The sequence below is a fragment of the Suncus etruscus genome, chromosome 5, assembly GCF_024139225.1.
Source record: "Suncus etruscus isolate mSunEtr1 chromosome 5, mSunEtr1.pri.cur, whole genome shotgun sequence".
In the NCBI taxonomy this organism is placed as follows: Eukaryota; Metazoa; Chordata; class Mammalia; order Eulipotyphla; family Soricidae; genus Suncus; species Suncus etruscus.
Genome location: NC_064852.1, coordinates 109,819,433 through 109,842,750, shown reverse-complemented (window position 1 = coordinate 109,842,750; position 23,318 = coordinate 109,819,433). Strand labels below are relative to the sequence as shown.

General features: G+C 43.0%; 1 protein-coding gene and 1 non-coding gene across 2 annotated transcripts; both read right to left on the bottom strand.

Annotated features, from left to right (window-relative positions):
• Positions 1-5,340: 5,340 nt before the first annotated feature.
• LOC126010051 (small nucleolar RNA SNORA51) lies at positions 5,341-5,473 on the bottom strand. Its single transcript, XR_007496190.1, has one exon. It is a non-coding gene; the product is annotated as a small nucleolar RNA SNORA51 (small nucleolar RNA).
• A 15,520-nt stretch (positions 5,474-20,993) lies between these two features.
• Positions 20,994-22,685, bottom strand: COPS9 (COP9 signalosome subunit 9). The gene is made up of 3 exons (XM_049773319.1): positions 22,596-22,685; positions 22,212-22,284; positions 20,994-21,207 (listed from the first exon to the last, which is right to left on the bottom strand). The coding sequence occupies exons 1-3, from the start codon at positions 22,656-22,658 to the stop codon at positions 21,170-21,172; spliced, it is 174 nt and encodes a 57-aa protein (XP_049629276.1). The 5' UTR covers positions 22,659-22,685; the 3' UTR covers positions 20,994-21,169.
• Between the last annotated feature and the right edge of the window lie 633 nt (positions 22,686-23,318).

Genomic DNA, 23,318 nt, shown 5'->3' with positions numbered 1-23,318 from the left:
GAACTAAGGCTGTCCGTTCCTTTTTTTTTTTTTAATAATTTTTATTTTGACCACAGTGGATTACAAATCTTTCACAGTAATGTCACAGTGACATTGAATCAGGGGCATTCCCACCACCAATGTTTGTCCTCCCTCCACCCATTCCCAACATGCATCCCATATTCCTCCTCTTTGCCCCCCCCCCAAGCTGCTAGTATAAGTGGTCTCCTCTGTAGATTGGGTATCTATCCTGTTGTCATTGGCTTTAAATTTGGTACCTAAGTCTGATCATTTTTATTTCTACTCAATGTTCATAGGACTGTTTGGTCTTGGTACCCTCCATTATTTCTCCCTCAATTTGTGAGGCAGAACAAGATGGTTCAAGTTAAGTGGTTCTGTTAGAAGGAAAGAATAAAAGGGGGCAGCAAAAATCAAACAAGCAAAAAACAGAAGGAGTCCTTCTAGAGGCTATAAATATCAATTTAAGAGAAGAAAGGGAAAATGGAAGAAAAACATAACAAGGATACAAAAAAATCAAACAACCAAAAAAAAACCACCTGAAAAGCACCACAACAATAAAGACAACAACCAAACAATAACCATGGTCCCAAGATAAAAATAAAACAAAGCACCCAAAAACAAAAACAAGCAGCAACAACAACAATAACAAAGAAAATTAATTTGTGCTTTTTTTACATAGGCAGAGTAAATACTGGGAGATTAGAAAGGGAATTCCCTTGGCCTAAGAGACACAGGGTTTCTCCACCCTTGAAGTATAAGATCATGGGAATAACTACAGGCTCAGTACATGCTCTTATTCTCTCCTGTAGGTCCTTTTGTGATATCTGGAAAATTTCTGCTCAGTCATGGATGATAAAATCATCAGTAACTAGAGATCTTGGTATTTGCACAGGTCATAGGATGGAGCCTAGGATAAAGTCTTTCTTTACAATTCTATAAGTTCTGTTCATCACTGTTGTTTTAATCAGTCTTCTGTAGTTGGTGGTCTTGGTTTTTGCACCAATCCTAGAACAAAGCCTAGGATAGAGTCTTTTATTATATTTCCAGTTCTGTTCAGTTGCAGTTGTCTCAGTCAGACCTCTGAAATTAGAGATCTTGGTTGTTGTACAGGTCGTAGGCCAAAGCCTAGACTAGGGTTTTTTTTTGTTTGTTTGTTTGGGTTTTTTTTTATTTGTTTTTGTTTTGTTTCTGTTTTTTTGGTTTTGTTTTTTTTTTTTTTTTTTGTCCCAGGATAGGTTCTTCCCAGTCATGGTTGTCTTCTGTAGTTAACGATCTTGGCTTTTGCACAGATAAAAGAATGACATGTCTTTTGAGGTAAGACAACCTGCTCTTAGACTAAGTTACTGCCACTTCCTCATTGTCAGGATGTCATATCAAAACTGGCGCTTGTTGGTATCAGAGCAGTATTAAGAATGTCCCAGAGGATATTTGGTTCCTGGAGCTATTGTGGAGAACTGTGTCGGTTCTATGTCTGAGATCTAGGGTTTCAGGTTGGACAGTCACTGTCTAATCACATGGAGTCTAAGTTGGGACCACATGACATATGTTCAAGGTGGGAGGTGCCCCTGTATTATAAAATGTATGAGTTCTTATCCCAAGTAGTTAAGAGCTTGTTTCTATATGTAAAATTTCCCCATTTTTAGTGTGCCTGTGCAAAAAGAAATGGTGCTATATTATATTGATGAGGATTTGAGGGTCAGAATGTCAGGCTCCATCATCTCTGTGCCCTGATTTTGACTTGAGCTTTAATCCCAGGCAAGACTTTTTCTTGTAGGTTTTTATACCAAGCAGAACCAAAACAGATGAAGTTAAGGAAGAGAAGAAAGCAAAACAAGACAATATATATAAAGGAAAAAATAAATAAAAATGAGTTTTAAAAAAGTAATTAAGGGAACAAAGTTTGCAGGAGACTACTTTACATTTGAGGATAAACAGGTTAAAAGGTAGTGTAATAGAGTTCTTAAACTTATAAAGGAAATATAGGCTTCCCCATTATCTTTTGAGATTTCTTGTGGGGGATGGAATCCAGGGCACATTTTCATCACACAACCTGGTCTTGTTGAGTTTGAGAAATGATTTGCAGCAGAAAGGGTTTGGGTAGAGTTCTTGCACTAGGGATCCTTCTGGAGCTGAATTTGATATCAAGCAATAGTCCATATTTGAGGGGGTGAGGAAGGCCACAGAGCATGATTCAGTATGAGTGTTGGTTGTAGTTTCTTCCCGGGGGACAAGATTTGGGGCTGAGTGGGTGTCCCTTCACTTGGGAGCTGGGTGATAGCTTATTGGGCAGGAGGTCGGTCTTGATACCTAACGGGTTAAGAACTATAGGACAGAGAGCATTAAAAAGACGGAATATTGGATTGGGATTGGGGGTAAAGGGATAGTAGGATTTCTAAAGGGGGGAGGAAGGATGTTGGTGTACCTATCTGAGACCCTGGATTTAGGTGTAGATACCTGAGACCCACCCATTTCTGGGAGGGGTCTTGGGAACCAGATATTATGTGTGACCTTACCTGCAAGACCCCGCCCATTCCTGGGAGGGAGGGGTCTTGGAATAGGTATATAAGCTTTTTTTTTTTTTTTTTTTTTTTGGTTTTTGGGCCACACCCGGTGACGCTCAGGGGTTACTCCTGGCTATGCGCTCAGAAGTCGCTCCTGGCTTGGGGGACCATATGGGACGCCGGGGGATCGAACCGCGGTCCGTCTCCTAGGCTAGCGCAGGTAAGGCAGGCACCTTACCTCGAGCGCCACCGCCCGGCCCCCAGTATATAAGCCTTTGAGCCAGGGGGTTAGGGGCTGTCTCTGCCCTGCTGCGCTCACGGGCTTTAGGTTCTCTGCCTCTTTTGGTGTTGGACCAGGATGGAGGCCAAAGGGAAGATAGCTGAAAGGGTTAAGACGCAGGGCTAGTGAAGTATGGCTGTGCTTAAAAGGTTATGAGATTGGCCACACATGTGTGGTGGATAGGGCATGAATAAAGCTGATGGTTCCTGAAGCCTGCCTGTGAGTGAGTCTTGATTACGCCAATCACTTGGGCCTGGGACCCGCCGGCTGGATGGGGTTGCGGAGCCAGGTGGCCTGGAATGGCATCCACTTCCATCCAGCCCCATCGTTAATTATTTGATACAACAGAAGGATAGTATATAGGAGGGACTATATACACTATAGGCATAAATTATTTAGAATTTAGGTTTGGCTCTTGTAGAGGATTCCTCTCTCTATGTACACATGCCCACATAAAGACATATATTAGTGATCTATTCTTAAGATGTTGTTAGAGGTCTGACCCTGATACAATGAGTCTGAGCTCTTAAGAACTGGTTGAATTAAGATAAATAATTAGCTTAGGTATAGCTTAAGAAAGAGAGGTAGGGGGAGCAGAGGATAAGAGAGAGAACAGAAAAGTGGGTAAAATAGTAAAAATAAATTTTAAAAAATTTAATAAATCAAATAAAAGAGATTGGGTCATTATGTCGGACTTGGGAGGTTTTTCCCGTTTCTAGGCATTTCATCAGTGATGGGGTTGGGCCTTGCTAAAAGAAGGTTTCAGGGTTAGATAATGGCTGGAGCAGTTTAGGATACACATAGTTTTTGCATCTCGAGTACTAAACAATGTGTTAATGAGGCCCAACTATGTGGAAGGCTACCCTGTGTAGTACTGTCTGCTGCATCTTATGTATTGAAGTCCCTTTCCTAAAGAGAAACTATCAAAGATCTGGAAGTTACAGCTCACCTCATGAAGCTCACCACAAACAGGGATGAGTTTAGTTAGAGAAATAACTAAGTTTCGAAGTATCCTAATAATGAGAATGTACGAGGGAAATAGAAAGCCTGTCTAGAGTACAGGCGGGGATTCAGTTGGGAGGAGGGAGATTTGGGACATTGGTGATGGGAATGTTGCACTGGTGGTGGGTGGTGTTCTTTACATGACTGAAACCCAAACACAATCATGTATGTAATAAATTTGTTTAAATAAAAAAAATAAAATAAAATAAAAAAGAGAAACTATCAGTGTGGGTTTTATTTGACACATTGAATTGAGGAGGAGAAAGCAGAGGAAGAAGAAAGGGGAGAAAGAAGTAGGGAAAAGAGAGAAAAAGGAAATGTTAGTTTGCCCAAACATGTTCAATGAGTAGATCCTGTAATATAAGTCTGTGGTTTGCAGTTGACTGTTTCAGTGGTCTGAATGATCATATGCTTCAGGTCCTAATAGAGGACATAAATCATAAAAAAGGGTATATTGGAGTGTTTTATCAAGACATTTTCATAATGCAAACTGTATATGATATCTAGTATAATTGAGCACCGAAGTGTCAAATTAGGGTGTCCACCTTTTGTATCCAAGAATCCCTGTGGACAGAGAACTTGAGGGATTATTTTATACCTAGTAAGATTAAGACGCTAAAACATATTGTTAGAAAATGCTGTTGCTGGAGTCTCTGGCTTCCAATCATATTCACCATTATCTGTATATAAGCTCTCTAAGATATTATTATAGTCCTTTGTAGTAAAAGGCTGATTACATACCTATTCACTAAACCAGGGGTCCTCAAACTTTTTAAACAGGAGGCCAGTTCACTGTCCCTCAGACCATTGGAGGGTCTGACTATAGTAAAAACAAAACTTATGAACGAATTCTTATGCACACTACATATATCTTGTGTTTTGCAATGAAGAAACAAAACAGATACAAATATAATATGTGGCCCGCGGGCCATAGTTTGAGGACCACTGCACTAAACCGTTGTTTCCACTGTTGCTGTTTTCTTTATGGTATAATGGATAGTCAAGGCTTTGTGTTGTTCCTCTTCCATTTGTTTTTGAACACTTCTCGCCAGTAAATCTGACAACTACAGTGCTTGGAGTTTCTACCCTATTAGACCATTGTATATGTATATGTATTGATGGTGTATATTCTAAGTAACTCAGAAAAGTGGTATCATTCTGTAATTATCCTCCATCTTCTGGCTTACTTCATTTAACAATATTTTGTAGGTCCATCCATGTTGCTGCAAAATCCATGATTGTATCGTTTCTAACTGCTATGTAGTATTCCATTGTGTATAAATACCACATCTTCATGATCCACTCATCTGTTGTTGGGCATCAAGGTTGTACTGAGTGCTGCAATAAACAGTGGAGTGTACACATATTTTGGGATTAATGTCCTTCCCACTTGGAGATAAATACCCAAGAGAGCAATTGCTGGGTCATATGGCAGCTCAATTCTGAGTTTATTGAGCACTATGCATAGGGGTTAGACCAGGCAGCATTCCTACCAGCAGTGGATGAGAGTTCCTTTCTTACCACATCCCTGCCAACAGAGATTGGTCTTGTTATTTTTTTTGTCCCCCAATTAATAATAGAGACCAGACAAAGGGCCTGGGTTGAGGTGTATATGGGGTGCATTTACTGTACCTCCTCTTTCTATACAGTCAGTGTAAAGAACACAGCCTGTAGTAAGCATTAGGAGGCCTTATCTTTTTTTTTTTATATATAATCCTTCACCAGTGAAACATTCCCATGACCAATATCCCAAGTATCTTTCCTCCCCACCCCACACAGACCTGTACTCTAGGCAGGCTTTCTACTTTCCTCATTCAGTGACATTTTGTTGTGATAATTCTCAGTGTAATTATTTCTGTGACTGCACTAAATGATCCCTGTGGTGAGCTTCATGTCAGGAGCTGGACCCTCCAGTCCTCCTCTATTTTGTCTCTGAGAATCATTACACAAATGTTTTTCATTTTTCTCAAAACCCATAGATGAGTGAGACCATTCTGTGTTTATCTCTCTCCCTCTGAATTATTTCACTCAGCATAATAGAGTCCATATACATCCATGTATAGGAAAATTTCATGACTTCATCTCTTCTGATGGCTGCATAATATTCCATGGTGTATATGTACCATAGTTTCTTTAACCATTCATCTATTGAGGGTCATCTAGGCTGTTTCCAGAGTCTGGCTATTGTAAACAATGCTGCAATGAATATAGATATGAGAAAGGTATTTTTGTATTGTATTTTTTGTGTTCCTAGGATATATCCCTATGGGAGCTCAACTTCCAGCTTTTGGAGAAATCTTCATATCGCTTTCCACAAAAGTTGGACCAGAGGGCATTCCCACCAGCAGTGAATAAGAGTTCCTTTCTCAGGCCTGGAGAGATAGCACAGCGGCGTTTGCCTTGCAAGCAGCCGATCCAGGACCAAAGGTAGTTGGTTCGAATCCCGATGTCCCATATGGTCCTCTGTGCCTGCCAGGAGCTATTTCTGAGCAGACAGCCAGGAGTAACCCCTGAGCACTGCCGGGTGTGACCCAAAAAAAAAAAAAAAAAGAGTTCCTTTCTCACCACATCCCCACCTGCACTGCTTGTTCTAATACTTTTGTTGTTGTCGTTGTTGTTCTCATTCTTTCTGATGTGTGCCAATCTCTGTGGCATGAGATGGTACCTCATAGTTGTTTTGATTTGCATCTCCCTGATGATTAGCGATGTGGAGCATTTTTTCATGTGCCATTTAGCCATTTGTATTTTTTGTCAAAGTGCCTGTTCATTTCTTCTCCCCATTTTTTGTTGGGGTTAGATTTTTTTCTAAAAAATTTTTTCTAAAAACTTTTTTCTAAAGTTCTGTCAGTGCCTTGTATATTTTGGATATTAACCCCTTATCTGATGATATTGGGTGAATAGTTTCTCCTAGTTGCACTATTTCCTTTGAGGTGCAGAAGCTTCTCAGCTTAATATAGTCCCATCTATTTATTTCTGCTTTCACTTGTTTGGAGAGTACTGTTTCCTCTTTAAAGATACCTTTAGTCTCAATGTCATGGAGTGTTTGACCTACATGTTGTTCTATATACTTTATGGTTTCAGGTCTGAAATCTATGTCTTTAATTCATTTGGATTTTACATGTACATGATGTTAACTGGAGGTCTAAGTTCGCTTTTTTACAAGTGGTTAGCCAGTTGTGCCAACACCACTTATTGAAGAGGCCTTCCCTGTTCCATTTAGGATTTCTTGCACCATTTTCAAAAATTAGGTGACAGTATATCTGAGGAACATTCTCTGAGTACTCAAGCCTGTTCCACTGATCTGAGGGTCTGTCTTTATTCCAATACCATGTTGTTTTGATAACTATTGCTTTGTAATACAGTTTAAAGTTGGGGTAAGTAATACCTCCCATATTCCTTTTCCTAAGTATTGCTTTAGCTATTCATGGGTGTTTATTGTTCCAAATGAATTTCAGAAGCGTTTGATCCACTTCTTTGCCAGGGTATCTTTAGAGCAGGGGTCTCAAACTCACGACCCGCAGGCAGTTTGCGGCCCTCGGTACAACATTTTGTGGCCCTGCCCTAGAGGAATTCTGTATTTTTCTGTTTTGTTTTGTTTTAGTTGTTTGGGTCACACCCCCCAATGTTCAAGGCTTACCACTGACTTTGCACTCAAGGATCACCCCGACTTTGCCTCCTGCGACCCGCAGGTAAATTGAGTTTCAGATCTCTACTTTAGAGGGATCGCATTAAATCTGTACAAAGCTTTGGGGATTATTGTCATTTTAATGATATTAATTCTCGTCTTGTTATTTTTGATGTGAGCCATCCTCCCTGGTGTAAGGTGGTACCTCATTATTGTCTTGATTTGGATTTCCCTAATGATGAGTGAAGGTGAGCATGTTTTCATGTGTCTGTTGGCCATCTTTCGATCTTCCTTGGAGAAGTGTCTGTTTTCTTCTCCCCATTTTTTCTATGGCTTAATTAAATTTTTTGGAGCCCATCTTTCTGAGTGCTTTGTATATCCTAGATATCAGCCGTTTATCTGATGTGTTAAGTGCAAAAATTTTTTCCATTCTGTTAACTGTCTTCTAGTATTAACTAGGGTTTCACCATACAGAAACTTTTTAGTTTGATGTAGTCCCATTTATTTAGGTTTGATGCTAATGTTCTTGCAATTGGCATTCTATCCTCAATGACATTTTTGATAATATAGGTCTTGGAGTGTTCTGCCTATTTTACCCTCAAAACTTTATAGATTCGCGTCTGATTTCAAGATCTTTAATCCATTTTGAATTGACTTTTGTGTAAGGTGTGAGGTATGAATCAATCTTTAATTTCTTACAGGTGGTTGTCCAGTTGTTCCAACACCATTTGTTGGAGAGACTGTCTTTATTCCATTTCAAGTTCTTGGCTCTTTTGTCAAAATATAGTTGACTGTATATTTGGGGGTTTATCTTTGGATATTCTGTTCTAACCCACTGGTCAGAGACTCTGTCTTTGTTCCAGTACTATGCTATTTTGATCACTATTGCTTTATAGTAAAGCTTCAGGGTAGGTAAAAAGATGCCACCTAGTTCTTGTTTTTCAGTATGTATTTGGCTAACCTGGGTTTTTTGTGGTTCCAGATGAATTTTATAATTGATTGTTCTAAGTCCTTAAAAATGATGTCTGGGGCCCGGAGAGATAGCACAGCAGTGCTTGCCTTGCAAGCTGCCGATCCAGAACCTAAGGTGGTTGGTTCGAATCCTGGTGTCCCATATGGTCCCCCGTGCCTGCCAGGAGCTATTTCTGAGCAGACAGCCAGGAGTAACCCCTGAGCACTGCCGGGTGTGACCCAAAAACTAAAAAAAAAAAAAAATGATGTCTGAATTTGGATAGGGATTGCATTGAATCTATAAGAAGTTTAGGTAAGATCGTCCTTTTGACGATGTTGATTCTACCTACCTATGAGCATGGGATGTTCTTCCATTTCCTTAGGTAGGTCCTCTTCAATTTCTTTCTGGTATTCTGAAGTTTTCATGATATAGGTCCTTCATTTTTCTTGTAAGGTTGATTCCTAGGTACTTGATATTTTTGAAAACTATTTTAAAAGGGATTGTCTCCTTAATCTTTCTCCTCTACTTTATTATTTGTATAGAGGAATGCTACTGTCTTTTGTGTATTGACTTTGTAGCCGGCCACTTTGCTGTATTGGTTAACTGTTTCTAGGAGTTTTATTGTGGACTCATTAGGGTTTTCAATGTATATCATCATATCATCTGCAAAAAGAGATAGCTTGAGTTCCTCTTTCCCTATTTGGATTCCTTTGATTCCCTTCTCTTGTCTGATTGCTATTGCTAGGACTTCTAAAACTATATTGAATAAGAGTGGAGAGAGTAGACATCCTTGCCTAGTTCCTGACCTCAGTAGAAATGCTTTCAGGTTTTTGCCATTAAGGATAATGTTGGCTGTGGGCTTTTCATTCATTGCTGTAACTATTTTGAGGAAGGTTCTTTCCAGTCCTATTTTGCTGAGTGTTTTCATCATGAAAGGGTGTTGGATTTTGTCATGCCTTTTCTGTATCGATTGATATAATGTGATTTTTTTGTCTTTCTTGTTGTTGATGTGGTGTATGATGTTGATTGATTTGCACATGTTGAACCATCCTTGCATCCCTGGAATGAAACTCACTTGGTCATAGTGTATAATCTTTTTTATGTAGTGCTGGATTCGGTTTGCTAAGAGTTTGTTGAGGATTTTTGCATCTACATTCATTAGTGATATTGGTCTGTAGTTTTCTTTCTTGGCAGTGTCTTTGCCATCTTTGGAAATGAGTGTGATATTAGCCTCATAAAAGGAATTAGGAAGAATTCCTGTCTTTTCAATGTTTTGGAAGAGCCTGTGGATCCATGGTAATAATTCTTCTCGATCATTTGATAGAATTTACCTGTAAAACCATCTGGACCTGGACTTTTGTTCTTGGGGAGTTCCTTTTTATTTTTATTTTTTGTGTGTGTGGTTTTTGGGTCACACCCAGCAGTGCTCAGGGGTTTTTCCTGGCTCCGTGCTCAGAAATTGCCCCTGGCAGGCACGGGGGACCATATGGGATGCCGGGATTTGAACCGATGACCTGCTGCATGAAAGATAAACGCCTTACCTCCATGCTATCTCTCCGGTCCCTTGGGGAGTTCCTTAATTACTGATTCAACTTCCTTGGATGTTATTGACCTGTTTAAGCTTTCTACATCCTCCTTATCCAGTCTTGGAAGATGATATTTTTCCAAAAATTTTTCGGTTTCTTCTGAGTTCATAATAAATCCTCATGATGTGTTGGATTTCTTGGGGTTCTTTTGTTATCTTTCCCCTTTCATTTGTGATCCTATTTATTTGAGAGTTTTCCCTCTTTTTTTGGTGAGTCTGGCCAGAGGTTTGTCTATCTTGTTTATTCTTTCAAAAAACCAACTCCTGGTCTCATTGATTTTTTTGTATTGTTTTCTTAGTTTCTATGTTGTTTATTTCTGCTCTGGTTTTTATTATTTCATGTCTTCTGGTTGTGTTTGGGTTTTTCGTTGCGGCTTTTCCAGCTTCTTAAGGTGTCCCTTTAAACTGTTGATTTTGTCATTTTCCTCTTTCCTGATATAGGCCTGTATTGCTATGAGTTTCTCCCTAATTACTGCTTTTGCTGTGTTCCCACAGATTTTGAGAATTTGTCTCTTCGTTATAATTTGTTTCAAGGAATCTTTTTATTTCTTCCTTGATCCAGCTGTTGTGGAGCAGTATGTTATTTAATCTCCAGGTGTTGGATTTTTCTCCATAGCCTTTTTTTTAAGTCAATCTTGATCTTTGTTGCATAGTGATATGATAGGGTGCTTCTAATAATCTTTATATTTGTGACTTTATGCAAGTTAGATTTATATCCTAAAGCATGGTCTATTCTGGAGAAGGTTCCATGTGCACTTCAGAAGAATGTGTATTCTGCTTTCTGGGGGTGGAGGGCCCTATAAAAGTCCATTAGCCCTAGTTCTTCTAATTTCTCATTTAGGGTTCTTATTTCTTTACTGGTTTTCTATCTGGTGGATCTGTTCAGTGGTGATAGTGAAGTATTGAGATCTACTATTACTATCACATTTCCTTCCATAGTTTCCCTAGGTTTGTGAGCAAATGCCTTACATATTTTGCTGGCTCTACATTTGGTGTATAAATATTGACCAGAGTTAGTGCTTCTTGGTCTAGTGTTCCCCTGATCAGTAAGTAGTGACCCTCTTTGTCCCTTATCACTTCCTTTTTTTTTTTTTTTTTTTTTTTTTTTGGTTTTTGGGCCACACCCGGCGATGCTCAGGGGTTACTCCTGGCTGTCTGTCTGCTCAGAAATAGCTCCTGGCAGGCACGGGGGACCATATGGGACACCGGGATTCGAACCAACCACCTTAGGTCCTGGATCAGCTGCTTGCAAGGCAAACACCGCTGTGCTATCTCTCCGGGCCCCCTTATCACTTTCTTGAGGTTAAATTCAATTTGGTCTGGGGCCGGAGAGATAGCATGGAGGTAAGGCATTTACCTTTCATGCAGAAGGTCATCGGTTAGAATCCCGGCATCCCATATGGTCCCCCGTGCCTGCCAGGAGCAATTTCTGAGCACAGAGCCAGGAAAAACTCCTGAGCAATGCCAGGTGTGACCCAAAAACCACACACCAAAAAAAATTCAATTTGGTCTGATATAAGAATGGCTGTACCAAATATTTTTTGTTTTCCATTGACTTGAATAATTGATTTTCCATCAGAAAATCCGATTTCAACAGAAATCCGGTTTTTGTTTTCTAATCCAACTCTCTACTGTGTCTTTTAATGGGAGAGTTTAGTCCATTGACATTTAAGGAGATTATTGACAGAGAGGGCTGTTGTGCAGTTGTATTGTGTAGGGTGGTTGTTACAATTGGGGGTTTGGATTGTGATTCATCTCTGAGTAGATCGTTTAGATTTGGTTTTGTTTGCACAAATAATGCAAGTTCTTTTTTGTCTGAGAATGTTTTTAGTCCTCCCTCCAATATGAATGAGAGTTTTGCTGGGTAGTGGACTCTAGGATGGAAGTTTCTTTCATTCAGTCATCTAAATATGCCATTCCATTGTCGTCTTGCTTGAATTGTTTCAAATGGAATACCTTCCTCTGTACCTGAGGGGTTTTTTTCTTCTGTGTTGCTTTAAGGAGTTCATCTTTTTCTTTGTTTTTTTTTTTTGTTTGTTTTTTTGCTTTTGTTTTTGTTGTTTGTTTTGTTTTTGCCATTTGGATTACTATATGCCTTGGTGTTGGTTTATTAGGGTCTATTTTATTAGGAACTCTTTTCACTTCCTGGATTTGTACCAGAGCCTCTTTCCAGAGGGTGGGAAAATTTTCTGCTATTATTTCCCTAACCACTTGTTCTTCCCCTTTCCCTATTTCCTCCCCTTCTGTTATTCCTACAATCCATAGATTATTTATTTTATCTTTTTTCATTAAATACCTACCTTTTCTTTCAATGCTTTATCTTTTATTTCCTTATTAGCTTGTCATTTTTTTAAAGCTTTTTCTTTTTTTTCTTTTTTTTTATTTAAACACCTTGATTACATACATGATTGTGTTTGGGTTTCAGTCATGTAAAGAACACCCCCCATCACCAGTGCAACATTCCCATCACCAATGTCCCAAGTTTCCCTCCTCCCCACCCGACCCCCACCTGTACTCTAAACAGGCTCTCCATTTCCCTCATACATTCTCATTATTAGGACAGTTCAAAATGTAGTTATTTCTCTAAACTCATCACTATACTTGCTAAGACATTTTTCAATTCCGTTAATTCATTTGTATGGATTCTCTCATCTTCTGTAAAAAGTACTTCTTTGAACTGGTTGATTTGTTCATCATTAGATTTCTTGAACTCACTAGCTAGTGATTCCTTGGTTTCTTTTGCCATGGCTTACATTGCCACTTTTAGGTCCTCATCTATTGGGCCCATGCGTTTTGGTGGACTTGGAAATTTGCTAGGATTTCTCTCCATATCCCCAGTTGATAGTGCCTTCCTTAGTTTACCCATATTTCTTTGTATTGGTGGTTTGAAGTTTATTGCCTTCAGATTTCAGCCCTCTTTTGTCACCTGTGAAGACTACTCTCTCACTTTACCTGCCAGAAGGCATAGGTTCTCTCCACCTTTCCCAACTGCAGCAAGATTTCCCCTCTCCCTTCACCAGTCAGAAGATGTGGCAGAGGTCCAAACCTGTGTCAATTACCCCCTCCCCCTCTACTTTTCAGACCGTGTGGTTCCCCTCCAATGGCGCCTGTCCCCACCCGGTAATGGCAAAGCAGCTGCAGGAGCTCTGCCAGTCGAGCCTGGTGAATTTCATCCTTCCTGGTCAATTCCACCCTCCAGCTCTAACTGTCAGACAGTGTGGTCTGTCTGTACTTTTTACTACAATGTTTTTATGTCATGGAAATTCCCCACACCATCAAAACTGATAATGGCCCAGCCTATACAAGTAAAATTTTTCTATCATTCTGCAATGAATGGCAAATCAAACATCATCTGTATCTCTTACAATCCTCAGAGACAAGGCATTGCTAAACATGCTCACAGAACCCTGAAAACTCAATTATTAAAATACAGGAAAGAGGGCATTCCACTGACTGACCTTCTATCTTTAACACTAATTTCACTAAACTTCTTGAATTTATCCCAAAGAAAGACACTTTCAAGAAGATACATGGGCTCAATAAACAGTTAAATCACCTATTTGGGTAAAAATGTATGAAGAATGGATAGCTGGTAATTTCATTCAATGAAAAGGATATATTTATATTTCAACAGATGGCAGCCATACCAAAAGACTCTAGGTTCCACTACATCTTGTCAAAAACAGAATTCTTACAAATGACAAAACAAACCTACAGATTACTGAACAGGATAAGGAACCCTCCAAGCTAAAGTGTTTCTGCTTCTCCCCAGATCACACATAAACTACCCAAAAGAAAAAGGAAACCAGCAGCAACCCCAACAGGTAATTCGGACAACAAGGCAACATATCACACTTAGGCAGAGCTTACAGGGACTGAGTGACCAGATTCAGAATTTCAGTTCTGTTTTTGAAGGAACTGATCTGGCATTCACTGGACTTCATAATTTAGGAAACACTTGTTACATGAACTTAATTTTACATTGCCTGTGTAACACTACATGTGTAGCTGGTTATTTTAACCAAAACCATTATAAGAATGATCTTAACAGGTCAAATCCATTGGGACATAAAAGTAAAGTGGCTGAAGAATTTGGCAAAATTTTTAAAGCTCTGTGACAGAAAAGTACAGGTATATCAGCCCAAAAGACTTTAAGATGACCATTGGGAAGACCAATGACCAATTTGCAAAGCTCAGCTAACAAGATTCACATGAACTACTTCTATTTCTAATAAATGGCCTCCATGAAGATCTGAATAAAGTTGATAGGAAGAAAAAACATAAAGAGAAAAATAATGATTATCTCTATGACTTTAAAGCTGTGGAGCATGCTTGGCAGAGATACAAGCAGATCAATGAGTCTATTATTGTTACACTTTTTCAAGACCAGTTCAAATCCACAGTCCAGTGCCTCGCCTGCCACAAAGTCTCAGACATTTGACACTTTCATGCACCTATCTTTGCCATGAGCATCCACAATGTATCTAAATCCTATCTGAACCTCTGAATAGGCTGTCTACCCCAACCTGTTCTCCACTGATAGGGGTGGTCCTATTCTTCCCAATAAAGACTGTAGCTCCAGAGAATCTGCTCTCTCTCCACATGGTGGAAGGATCCCCAGACCCATTTCATCTCTCCTGCTTGGTTTAGGCTATTTCCTGCAGTGACTCTGTTCCAGATACGCTTCCCTTTCCCTTAGGGATTGGGAATTATTGGGATTGGGAATTGAGGAATCATCTACAGAAGACCACCTTAGAAAAAATATTCCATGCTCATTCATTGATTTGAATAGTCAATATTACTAAAATGACTGTTCTACCTAAGCTATTTATAAATGTGATGCAGTCCCCATCCAAAGTCAGACGATATTCTTCAAGGACCTATAAAAGTCAATAAAATTTGTATGGATTCAAAAGAGACCATGAGAAACCAAAGCCATACTGAAAAATAAGAAATGTGAATATATCTCATTACTTAATTTGAAGCGGTATTATAAAACTGTAATGATCAAAACTGCCTACTACTGGAATAAATATAGGTTCCTCTCTGATCAACAGGTCAGAATCAAATGCCCAAGGACAAACCCCCATATAAATGGAGTTCATTTTTGATAAAGAATCTGAGTACATGAAGTAAAGTGAAAGTAGTCTCTTCAAAAAATGATTCTGGTAAAAACTGGGTAACTACATATAAGAAATTAAAACTAGATCCATATCTCACACCCTACACACAAGTCAATTCAAAGTGGATTCAAGACCATTAGATCCAACCAGAAACTATAGATTGAGAAAAGTATAGACAGAACACTCCAAGATTTGAACCTCAAAGACATCTTTGGTGTTCTGATATTACTGACAGAGACAACAAAATTAACAAAAGGGACTACATAAAATTAAAATTTCTGCATGGCAAAAAAAACGTGGGCTAACTGGGGAAAATATTTGCATTCAATACATTAGATAAAGCTTGATACTTTTCAAAAACCCTATAAAAATATGGGAAAGGAATGAATAGACACTTCTCAAAGGAAGACCAGTACATCACCAATAGGACCTCCAGCTGATAAGGTCCCCTGAGCACCACCAGGAGTGAATCCTGAATGCAGAGCCAGGATTAATCACTGAGCACCTCCTGGTGTGGCAAAAATAAAAATTAGGAACAATTTGTGCTGGACGAGATGAACAAATAGGAGCTCTCATCCATTGTTGATGGAACTGTTGTCTGGCTCAACTCCAGTGGAAAACAATATGAAGAGTCCTCAGCAAACTTAGAATTGAGCTATCATATAACTCAGCAATTCCACTTCAAAGTTACTATCCTCGGGGCTGGAGAGGTAGCGTGGAGATAAGGTGTTTGCCTTTCATGCAGAAGAACGGTGGTTCGAATCCCAGCATCCCATATGGTCCCCTGAGCCTGCCAGGAGCGATTTCTGAGCATAGAACCAGGAGTAACCCCTGAACGGTGCAGGGTGTGACCCAAAAACAAAAAACAAACAAAAAAAGTTACCATGGTGTAAGATTATGGTCACTTTCTTTGGCTATGGGATTTATTTGATAAATTATGCAATAAAGACTTTCTTTTAAAAAAAATAATAAAGTTACTACCCTCAGGACTTAAAAACAGTAATTCTAGATAGGCAGGTGTGAGATGACCCCTTCCCCAATGCCCTATGTTAATATCGCCTGGATGGTCAGACCCACCCACCCCTGAGAGGGGTCTGTGGTTTGAAATAAAGAATATAAGATGCTGGCTGGGAGAGAGGAGGGCAGGAAAATAGAATCAAGGAAGTGTGGAGATCAACAGGAAGGAAGACAGAGAGAGAGAGAGCTCCTGAGAGATAGAGATGAGTTAGGAAGAAATGGCGCAGAGTTTGCACATGACGGTTATGGCCATAGAATAAACCAAGCTGTCTCAGATGAAATTTGACTGCCTGTGAATTTCTATGCCATTATCCTACACCTTCAAACCCACCAGCTAAAGGGCCTAGAAGCAGGGGTCTCAAACTCAATTTACCTGCGGGCCGCAGGAGGCAAAGTCAGGGTGATCCTTGAGTGCAAAGTCAGTAGTAAGCCTTGAACATTGGGGGGTGTGACCCAAACAACTAAAACAAAACAAAAAAAGATTCCTCTAGGGCAGGGCCAAGAGGGCTGTTTGCCCGCGGGCTGCAAGTTTGAGACCCCTGGAGAGGAAGGAAGGCATCACCTCAACACTAGGACTACAGACTTATATTTAAATTAAAACAACAGGCAGGCACTGGTGAAGGGGGGGTGGACATTTTATGACTGAAACCCAACTACAAATGTTTGCAACCACTGTGCTTAAATAAAAATAAATAAAATCAATCATTCAAAAGGATACATGCAATTACTGATAGCTGTAGTGAGTACAATAACTAAGATATGAATCAATGTAGATATGTCCAACAGCAGATGGATTATGAAGATGCAGTACATAGACACCATGTAATAGTATGCAACTGGAATGACGGATGAAATCATGCAATTTGCTGCAACTGAAACTGGAAGATACCATGTTGAGTGAAGCCACAAGACAAACACAGGATAATCTCACTTACCTGTGGTTTACAGAATAACTGGATGAGAAAATGTGATGTAGAAGAGGAATACCTCTTCTGAGAACTGAGAGAGAACAGAGAAGGAAAGAAACCAAGGTAGAAAGGAAGATGGGAAAGGGGAGTCATGGGAAAAATAGGTTAGGGCTTTGGTTATACTGGTGATATGAGAATGTAATAACTATCTCCTAAACAAACTCAACAATAAAAACATGAGCTCTAAGCTTCAACCTCTAAACTCTGTAATGTACCTGCCAAGGTGGGGGTGGAGTGGGGAGAGCTGTGTGAGGGTAATTCTGGGGCTCACTGGTTGGCTGGTTTTCCAGGGGTTGATGGCTGCTGCCGCCTGCAGCTTACTTTCAGGGGCTTGAAGTTTGCAGTATTCTCCTTGTCATGACTGAAATGGACAGATTAGAAGCAAGAAGTGGCAGATGGAGTCACAGGGAAAGTGTATTTCAGCCAGGGAGTGTCAAGGAATCTCTAGGATCTTACTGAGCCAGTCAAGCTTCTAGCTCTTTGCTGCTTTTCCTGCCACTTTTATTAGCCAGAGTTTACCATAAATCACAAGACAGTCAGGGTTGACATAATTAAGGGTACTTGTACTAATTAACTCAGAAAAGGTGAAAGGAAAAAGAAAAAGGTGATTTTTACAGGTGTATGACAAAGTGGGTGGGGGCATGGAGGGAATTGCGGGGTGATGGAGTATCATCACTGGTGGAGGCAGTTGGTGGTGGTGAGATTGATGCTTAAGTATTATATGTCTAAAACTCAACTATCAATAACTTCATTGGGTTTCTGGCAGAGAAGCCACACCCAGGGTGCTCAGGACTATATGGGATGCTGGGGATCAAACATGGCCAATTGCATGCCAGGCAAACACCTACTCATTATTATTGTCACTCCAGTCTCAACTATCGATAATTTTATAATTAAAAATTAACCAAAGATAGTATTTTAAAAATATTTTAAAATATATAAAATTTATAAAAATATTTTAAAATAGTATTTTAAAAAATGTTTCTGCTTTGTGGCCTATTGCAATGTTCACTGACTCTGCTAGGGGGGCTCCTGTTTCTTTGGTATTTTAGAAGAATGAAAAGTAACGGTATTGTCTCCTTTGAAGTCTTCATAAAACACACAAGTGAGCCAACTGGCTTTTGTATACTTGAAGATGTTTTTATTTTTTTCTTTTGGTTTTTGGACCACATCAGGCAGTATTGAGGAAATTCTTGGCAGTGTTCAGGGGACCATATGCAGTGTTTGGCACAGAATTGGGTTTGTCACATACAAGGCAAGCACCTTACTATGGTACCATCCCTCTGACTCCTTAGGGAAAGGTATCATTACTGTTTCAAGCAGTCATATTACTCATGACTGATTGGTTCAGGTTCTCCACTTCCTCATTCAACCCTGGGAGGTTGTATGATCCTAAGAACTTGTCCTTTCTTTGAGATGATTCCACTCTGTGACATAAAGTTGTTCACACAACTTTTCTGAGACTTCTCCCTTCATTCAGAACTACTGCACTGAAGTTCTCCTATGTTCCTCATATGTCTAAGGTTGCCAATTCTCAAAAGGGCTGTTTGAGCCTCAGTCAAATGGGCTGGGGTCACTCCTCCCTAGGGTTAGGCCTCTCAGTAGCCCCAAGAGGCAGCTCCCAGTTGCGGTCCCAGTAATAGCTGTTCCCACTGAATTCCCTCAGCAAGGCCCTTTGTGAGATGCTGAGTTCAGTTTCTTCTTGGGGTTGATGCCACTTTCATGCTCCCAAAGATGCTCGTTCCCAGGGGCCAGAGAGATAGCAGGGAGGTAGTGAGTTTGCCTTGCATGCAGAAGAACGGTGTTTCGAATCCCGGCATCCCATATGGTTTCCCAAGCCTGCCAGGAGCGATTGCTGAGCATAGAGCCAGGAATAACCTGAGTGTTGCCAAGTGTGACCCAAAAACCAAAAAAAAAAAAAAAAAAAAAAAAAAGATGCTCATTCCCAGCAATCTTGCCCTCACAGTGTTTTAGAAGTTTCACATAATGATCACAACCCTCTTTTTGCTAAAGAAAAGCAAATGAAAGAAATTGCAAACAATACCTGCATTAATTATACAGTACAGTGATTTTTCCAACTCATTTTCCAACTTCTGACAGAGCTGCATGGCCCAGAGCCTTCATCTCCAGTGCTGCGTTTCTATGCACTACCAAGATCTTTAATAGGTGATGGGATTCTAGGGGTTCCTAAGAGCAGAACAAGGCACAGAGCAGAGTGCTTGGGGTCTGGACACTGCACAAAACAGGGCAGAGGCCACAGCAGACACCACACCAGTGGACACCGAACAGAGCACTGGAGCCCACAGGTGCGGGACGAATCCAGCATCTGAACTAAGTACTGACGCCCACATTTCTCTGACTAATGGCACGGACAGGCGGAAACCAAAAATCATGCACCAGAGAATACCACATGTATTCGTGTGCAGTGTCTACTCTTCCTGAGCAGTGGGTCTGGCCTCACATTCAGGCCTCATTGTTCAGAAAACATCACCAGCCAGTCATCTCCCACTTGATCTTCAGCAGCTTTGTGAAATGAGCACAGCACCTGCCCTTCTGGAAAGTTCTGAGATACTTTGATAGGACAGAGCATGGAGCTCACACATCTGGGCCTTAAATGATCAAGTGAAGAAACAAGTGTCCAAAGGTGGTTTCCTTAGAGCAGTGACAGCCGCCTCCCACAAAGGGAAACTGTCAACAAATCAACAAAAGAGTAGTGTCAATTTTGACCCAACACACACACACACACCACAAAGGGAAACTGTCAACAAATCAACAAAAGAGTAGTATCAATTTTGACCACACATACACACACACACACCACAAAGGGAAATTGTCAAAAAATTGACAAAGAGTAGTTTCGATTTTGACCCAACACACACACATACACCGGTCTCATAGATGGACCCCAGCAGGGTCTGTGTGAGGGATAACAGGGGTGGACACACACACACACACACACACACACACACACACACCGGTCTCATATATAGATAGACCCCGACACACACACACACTGTGAGGGATCACGGGGGTGGCCACACACACACACATACACACACACACACACACACACACACACACACACATCTCATATATAGATGAACCCAGCAGGGTCTGTCTGTGGGATCACAGAAGTGGCCCCTAGACAACCATGTGGAAACTTTGAAAAGCCCCCTCAAACCACTTCCTGTCATGGTGTCAGGCTGACCTGCAGGGCCCCTTGTTGGGCTGAGACAAGACCTGGCCTGTCCCTCTTGAGGACTTTAACATGCTCTCTAGACAGATGCAAGTGGAGAGCAGTAAAAACTCAGTTCTCAGGGGCCAGAGTAATAGCACAACAGTAGGACGTTTGTCTTGCATGTGGCCAATATAGAACGGACCCCAGTTTGACTCCTGGAGACTATATTATCCCATATGGTCCCCCTGAGCCTGCCAGGAGCAATTTCTGAACACAGAGCCAGGAGTAACCCAAACACTGCAGGGTATGACCAAAAAAAAACAAAAAATAAAAAATAAATAAAAAAAAATAAAAAACCTCAAATTCTATGCCTGACCAGCCCAGCCCAGATGGCTCTCCACCAAGCCCCACAGCACAAGGCTAGCCCAGTGCCTGCCCATCTTCAGCCACCCCAGTATGCCGAGCAGCCAGGAGCTGCCTGGATGCAGGATGCTCGTTCCCTCTGGCACTGCAGAAAGATAAGGCCATGAGAGCTGCTCTGATGAGAGGCCACCATCACCATAACCCCACAGGCCAAGCACCGGTACTGGGGTGCTCTTGGGGCCAGCTGATGAGGCAGCTGCAGGCCCAGCTCCTCACAAAGTCCCCCTTCCCAGGGGCCAGATCAAAGAGGGCACTGACCCTATACACCCACACAGAAGTACCCATGGCCCAGAGTGCTCCTGAAGACGCTGGCTCCCTGCACACAAACCAAGAATCATCCAAGTGAGGACACGTTTAATGAAGTGAGGATGCCGCTGTCACATTCGGGAACAATCAGGCCCTACAGAAAGCAAAAGCTTCCCTGGCTCTCGGTTTTCTTGGTGCACTGTCACCATCCATGTCACTGTCAGCATCACTGACACCATCTGACCCGGGGAAGCAGGCACCCAGGCAAGTCACTGGACATCGTCGTCATCAAAGAGGTCTTCAAAGTCTAGGGGTGAGAGACAGTAAGAACAGTACTTTGAGCTGTGACCAATCAGAGGCCCAGCTCACAGCAGCCCCCAACCATATGGGTGAGTCCCATGAGCAGGTGCCGATGGGGAGCCCCAGAAGCTACTGGCAGGAACCAGGAGGCAGTCCAAATGAGTGAGACAGAAGACCTCGTAGGATCCTGGGGAAAGGACCCTCCCTGATCACAGCCCAGGGCCCCCAACCATGAGCTCAGGGCTGCCCAGTCTGGCCTTCTGGGGAGCACAGCGTGGGGGAGCTGCTTACTGAAGGCTTGTTGGCACTAAGGGGCTGCAAGGACCATCTAGGGGGGACCCCCACACCCTGAGACCCTGCAGCCAGCCCTCCACGACCCCACACTACAGCTGTCAGTCTCTGTCCTGTGCTGATAGAGCACCCCAGCCCACTACAACAGGCCCCAGGGACCTCAGCCAGAGAAAGTGGCATCTCCATCCAGGTCTCCTGCAGGGCACATGAGAAGGGCCCTAAGCAGCCGGTCCATCTCAACATGTCCTTGGATAGTCAAAGGGCCTCTGGGACCCCCAGGGACACAAGCACCAGGCACCCGCACACCTCTCCCCAGTGCCAGCATTATTTGCATCAACAGCTCGGGTGCCACCTGATGCAGCAACAGGCCTCCAGCAACCTCTGAGGGAGAGAAGAGCGGCAGGAGGGCGGAACAGGCTATCTCCTGGACAACTCAATGACACAAGACAAAACAGAAACCAGAGAGTGTGAGGAAGAGAGACACCCCAGCTCCCAGACATGTCTCTCCATGGTCCTGCCAAACCCAGCCTTCCCCAAGGTCACCCTGGCCTCGGTTCCCTCCCACACTGTTTACTTGGGCCTGATCACGGCCTTCACAAAGGGGATCTGGTTTCAGGAGGGAGCCTGTCACCCATCACAGGCAGCTGAGATGTGACAAATGGACACACCTCTGGACCCAGCCCAGCACCCCTTAGCCTCCCTGTTGGTCCCCTCACTCACCGTTGAAGAAGTCGGCATGCACGGCCTTCTCGTTGGCCGCCAGGTCCATCAGGAGCCCGCTGCTGCCGCCAGCCTGGGGACGGACGGGGCGGTCAGAGCAGAGAAATGCATCCTCCAGACATGGGGGCTAAATCCCCGGGAAACACGGGTCTCCCCAAATCCTACTCCGCACCACAGAACTCCCTCACCCCCCCACATCGCCGCCTACAGCGCAGAGCCGAGCCCCGCCCTCACCAGCACCCAGGTGCCCCTTCCCAGGGACAAGCGCCCCGACGCTGGCAGGAGGGGCCAACCTTGGGCCCGCTCGACGGCACCTCTGTGCAGGCCCCCGGGCCTTGTCCGAGTCGGGACACCCTCCGGAGTCGGACACCGGGCCCCGCTCACCTCGTCCAGGTCCACGTAGGGCCCAGCACCCTCGGGGAACATCTCGTCCACCGCCGGCTTCATGGCAAACCGGGCGCTTCCAGCTCTTACCCCGCCCCTTCCGCTCCTTGCGCTGGGGCCGCTCTAGACGCCAGAGTGCGGCCAACTCGGTGGTGTCAGCCCCGCGGCGGGCTCTTCTAGGCGCCAGTGGGCGGCATCTCTGTGGCCCTGGAGGACTGGGAGTCCGGGGACCCGCGGAATCCCGGGTGCCGCCTGCTCCGAGCCCGGACTCCGGCCTCGAGGATCCCACGGGTCCTGCCGGAGTGCACGGACCATCGGCCCCGGGGACTGGTCCTAGGTGTAGCTTCGCATTGACTCGGGGTTGAGGAGTGAGGAAGGAGTGCACAGCGGGGACGGGGCGCACAGCGGGGACGGAATGCACTGCGGGAACCGGGGCGCACAGTGGAACCGGGGCGCATAGCGGGAATGGGGCGCACAGCGGGGACGGAGCGCGCAGCTGGAACCGGGGCGCACGGCGGAGACAGGGCGCACAGGGGAATCGGGGCTCTCAGCGGGGACGGGGCGCACAGCGGAAACTGGGGTGCACAGTGGTGAATCGGGGCCTTAGTGAGGACGAAGTACACAACCGTGACTGGGCGCACAGATGGGACCGGGGCGCACAGCTCAGACCAGAAGCCCTGGGGGATTCAACGGAGCCGGGCCGGGGGTCGCCGACACCCGCGG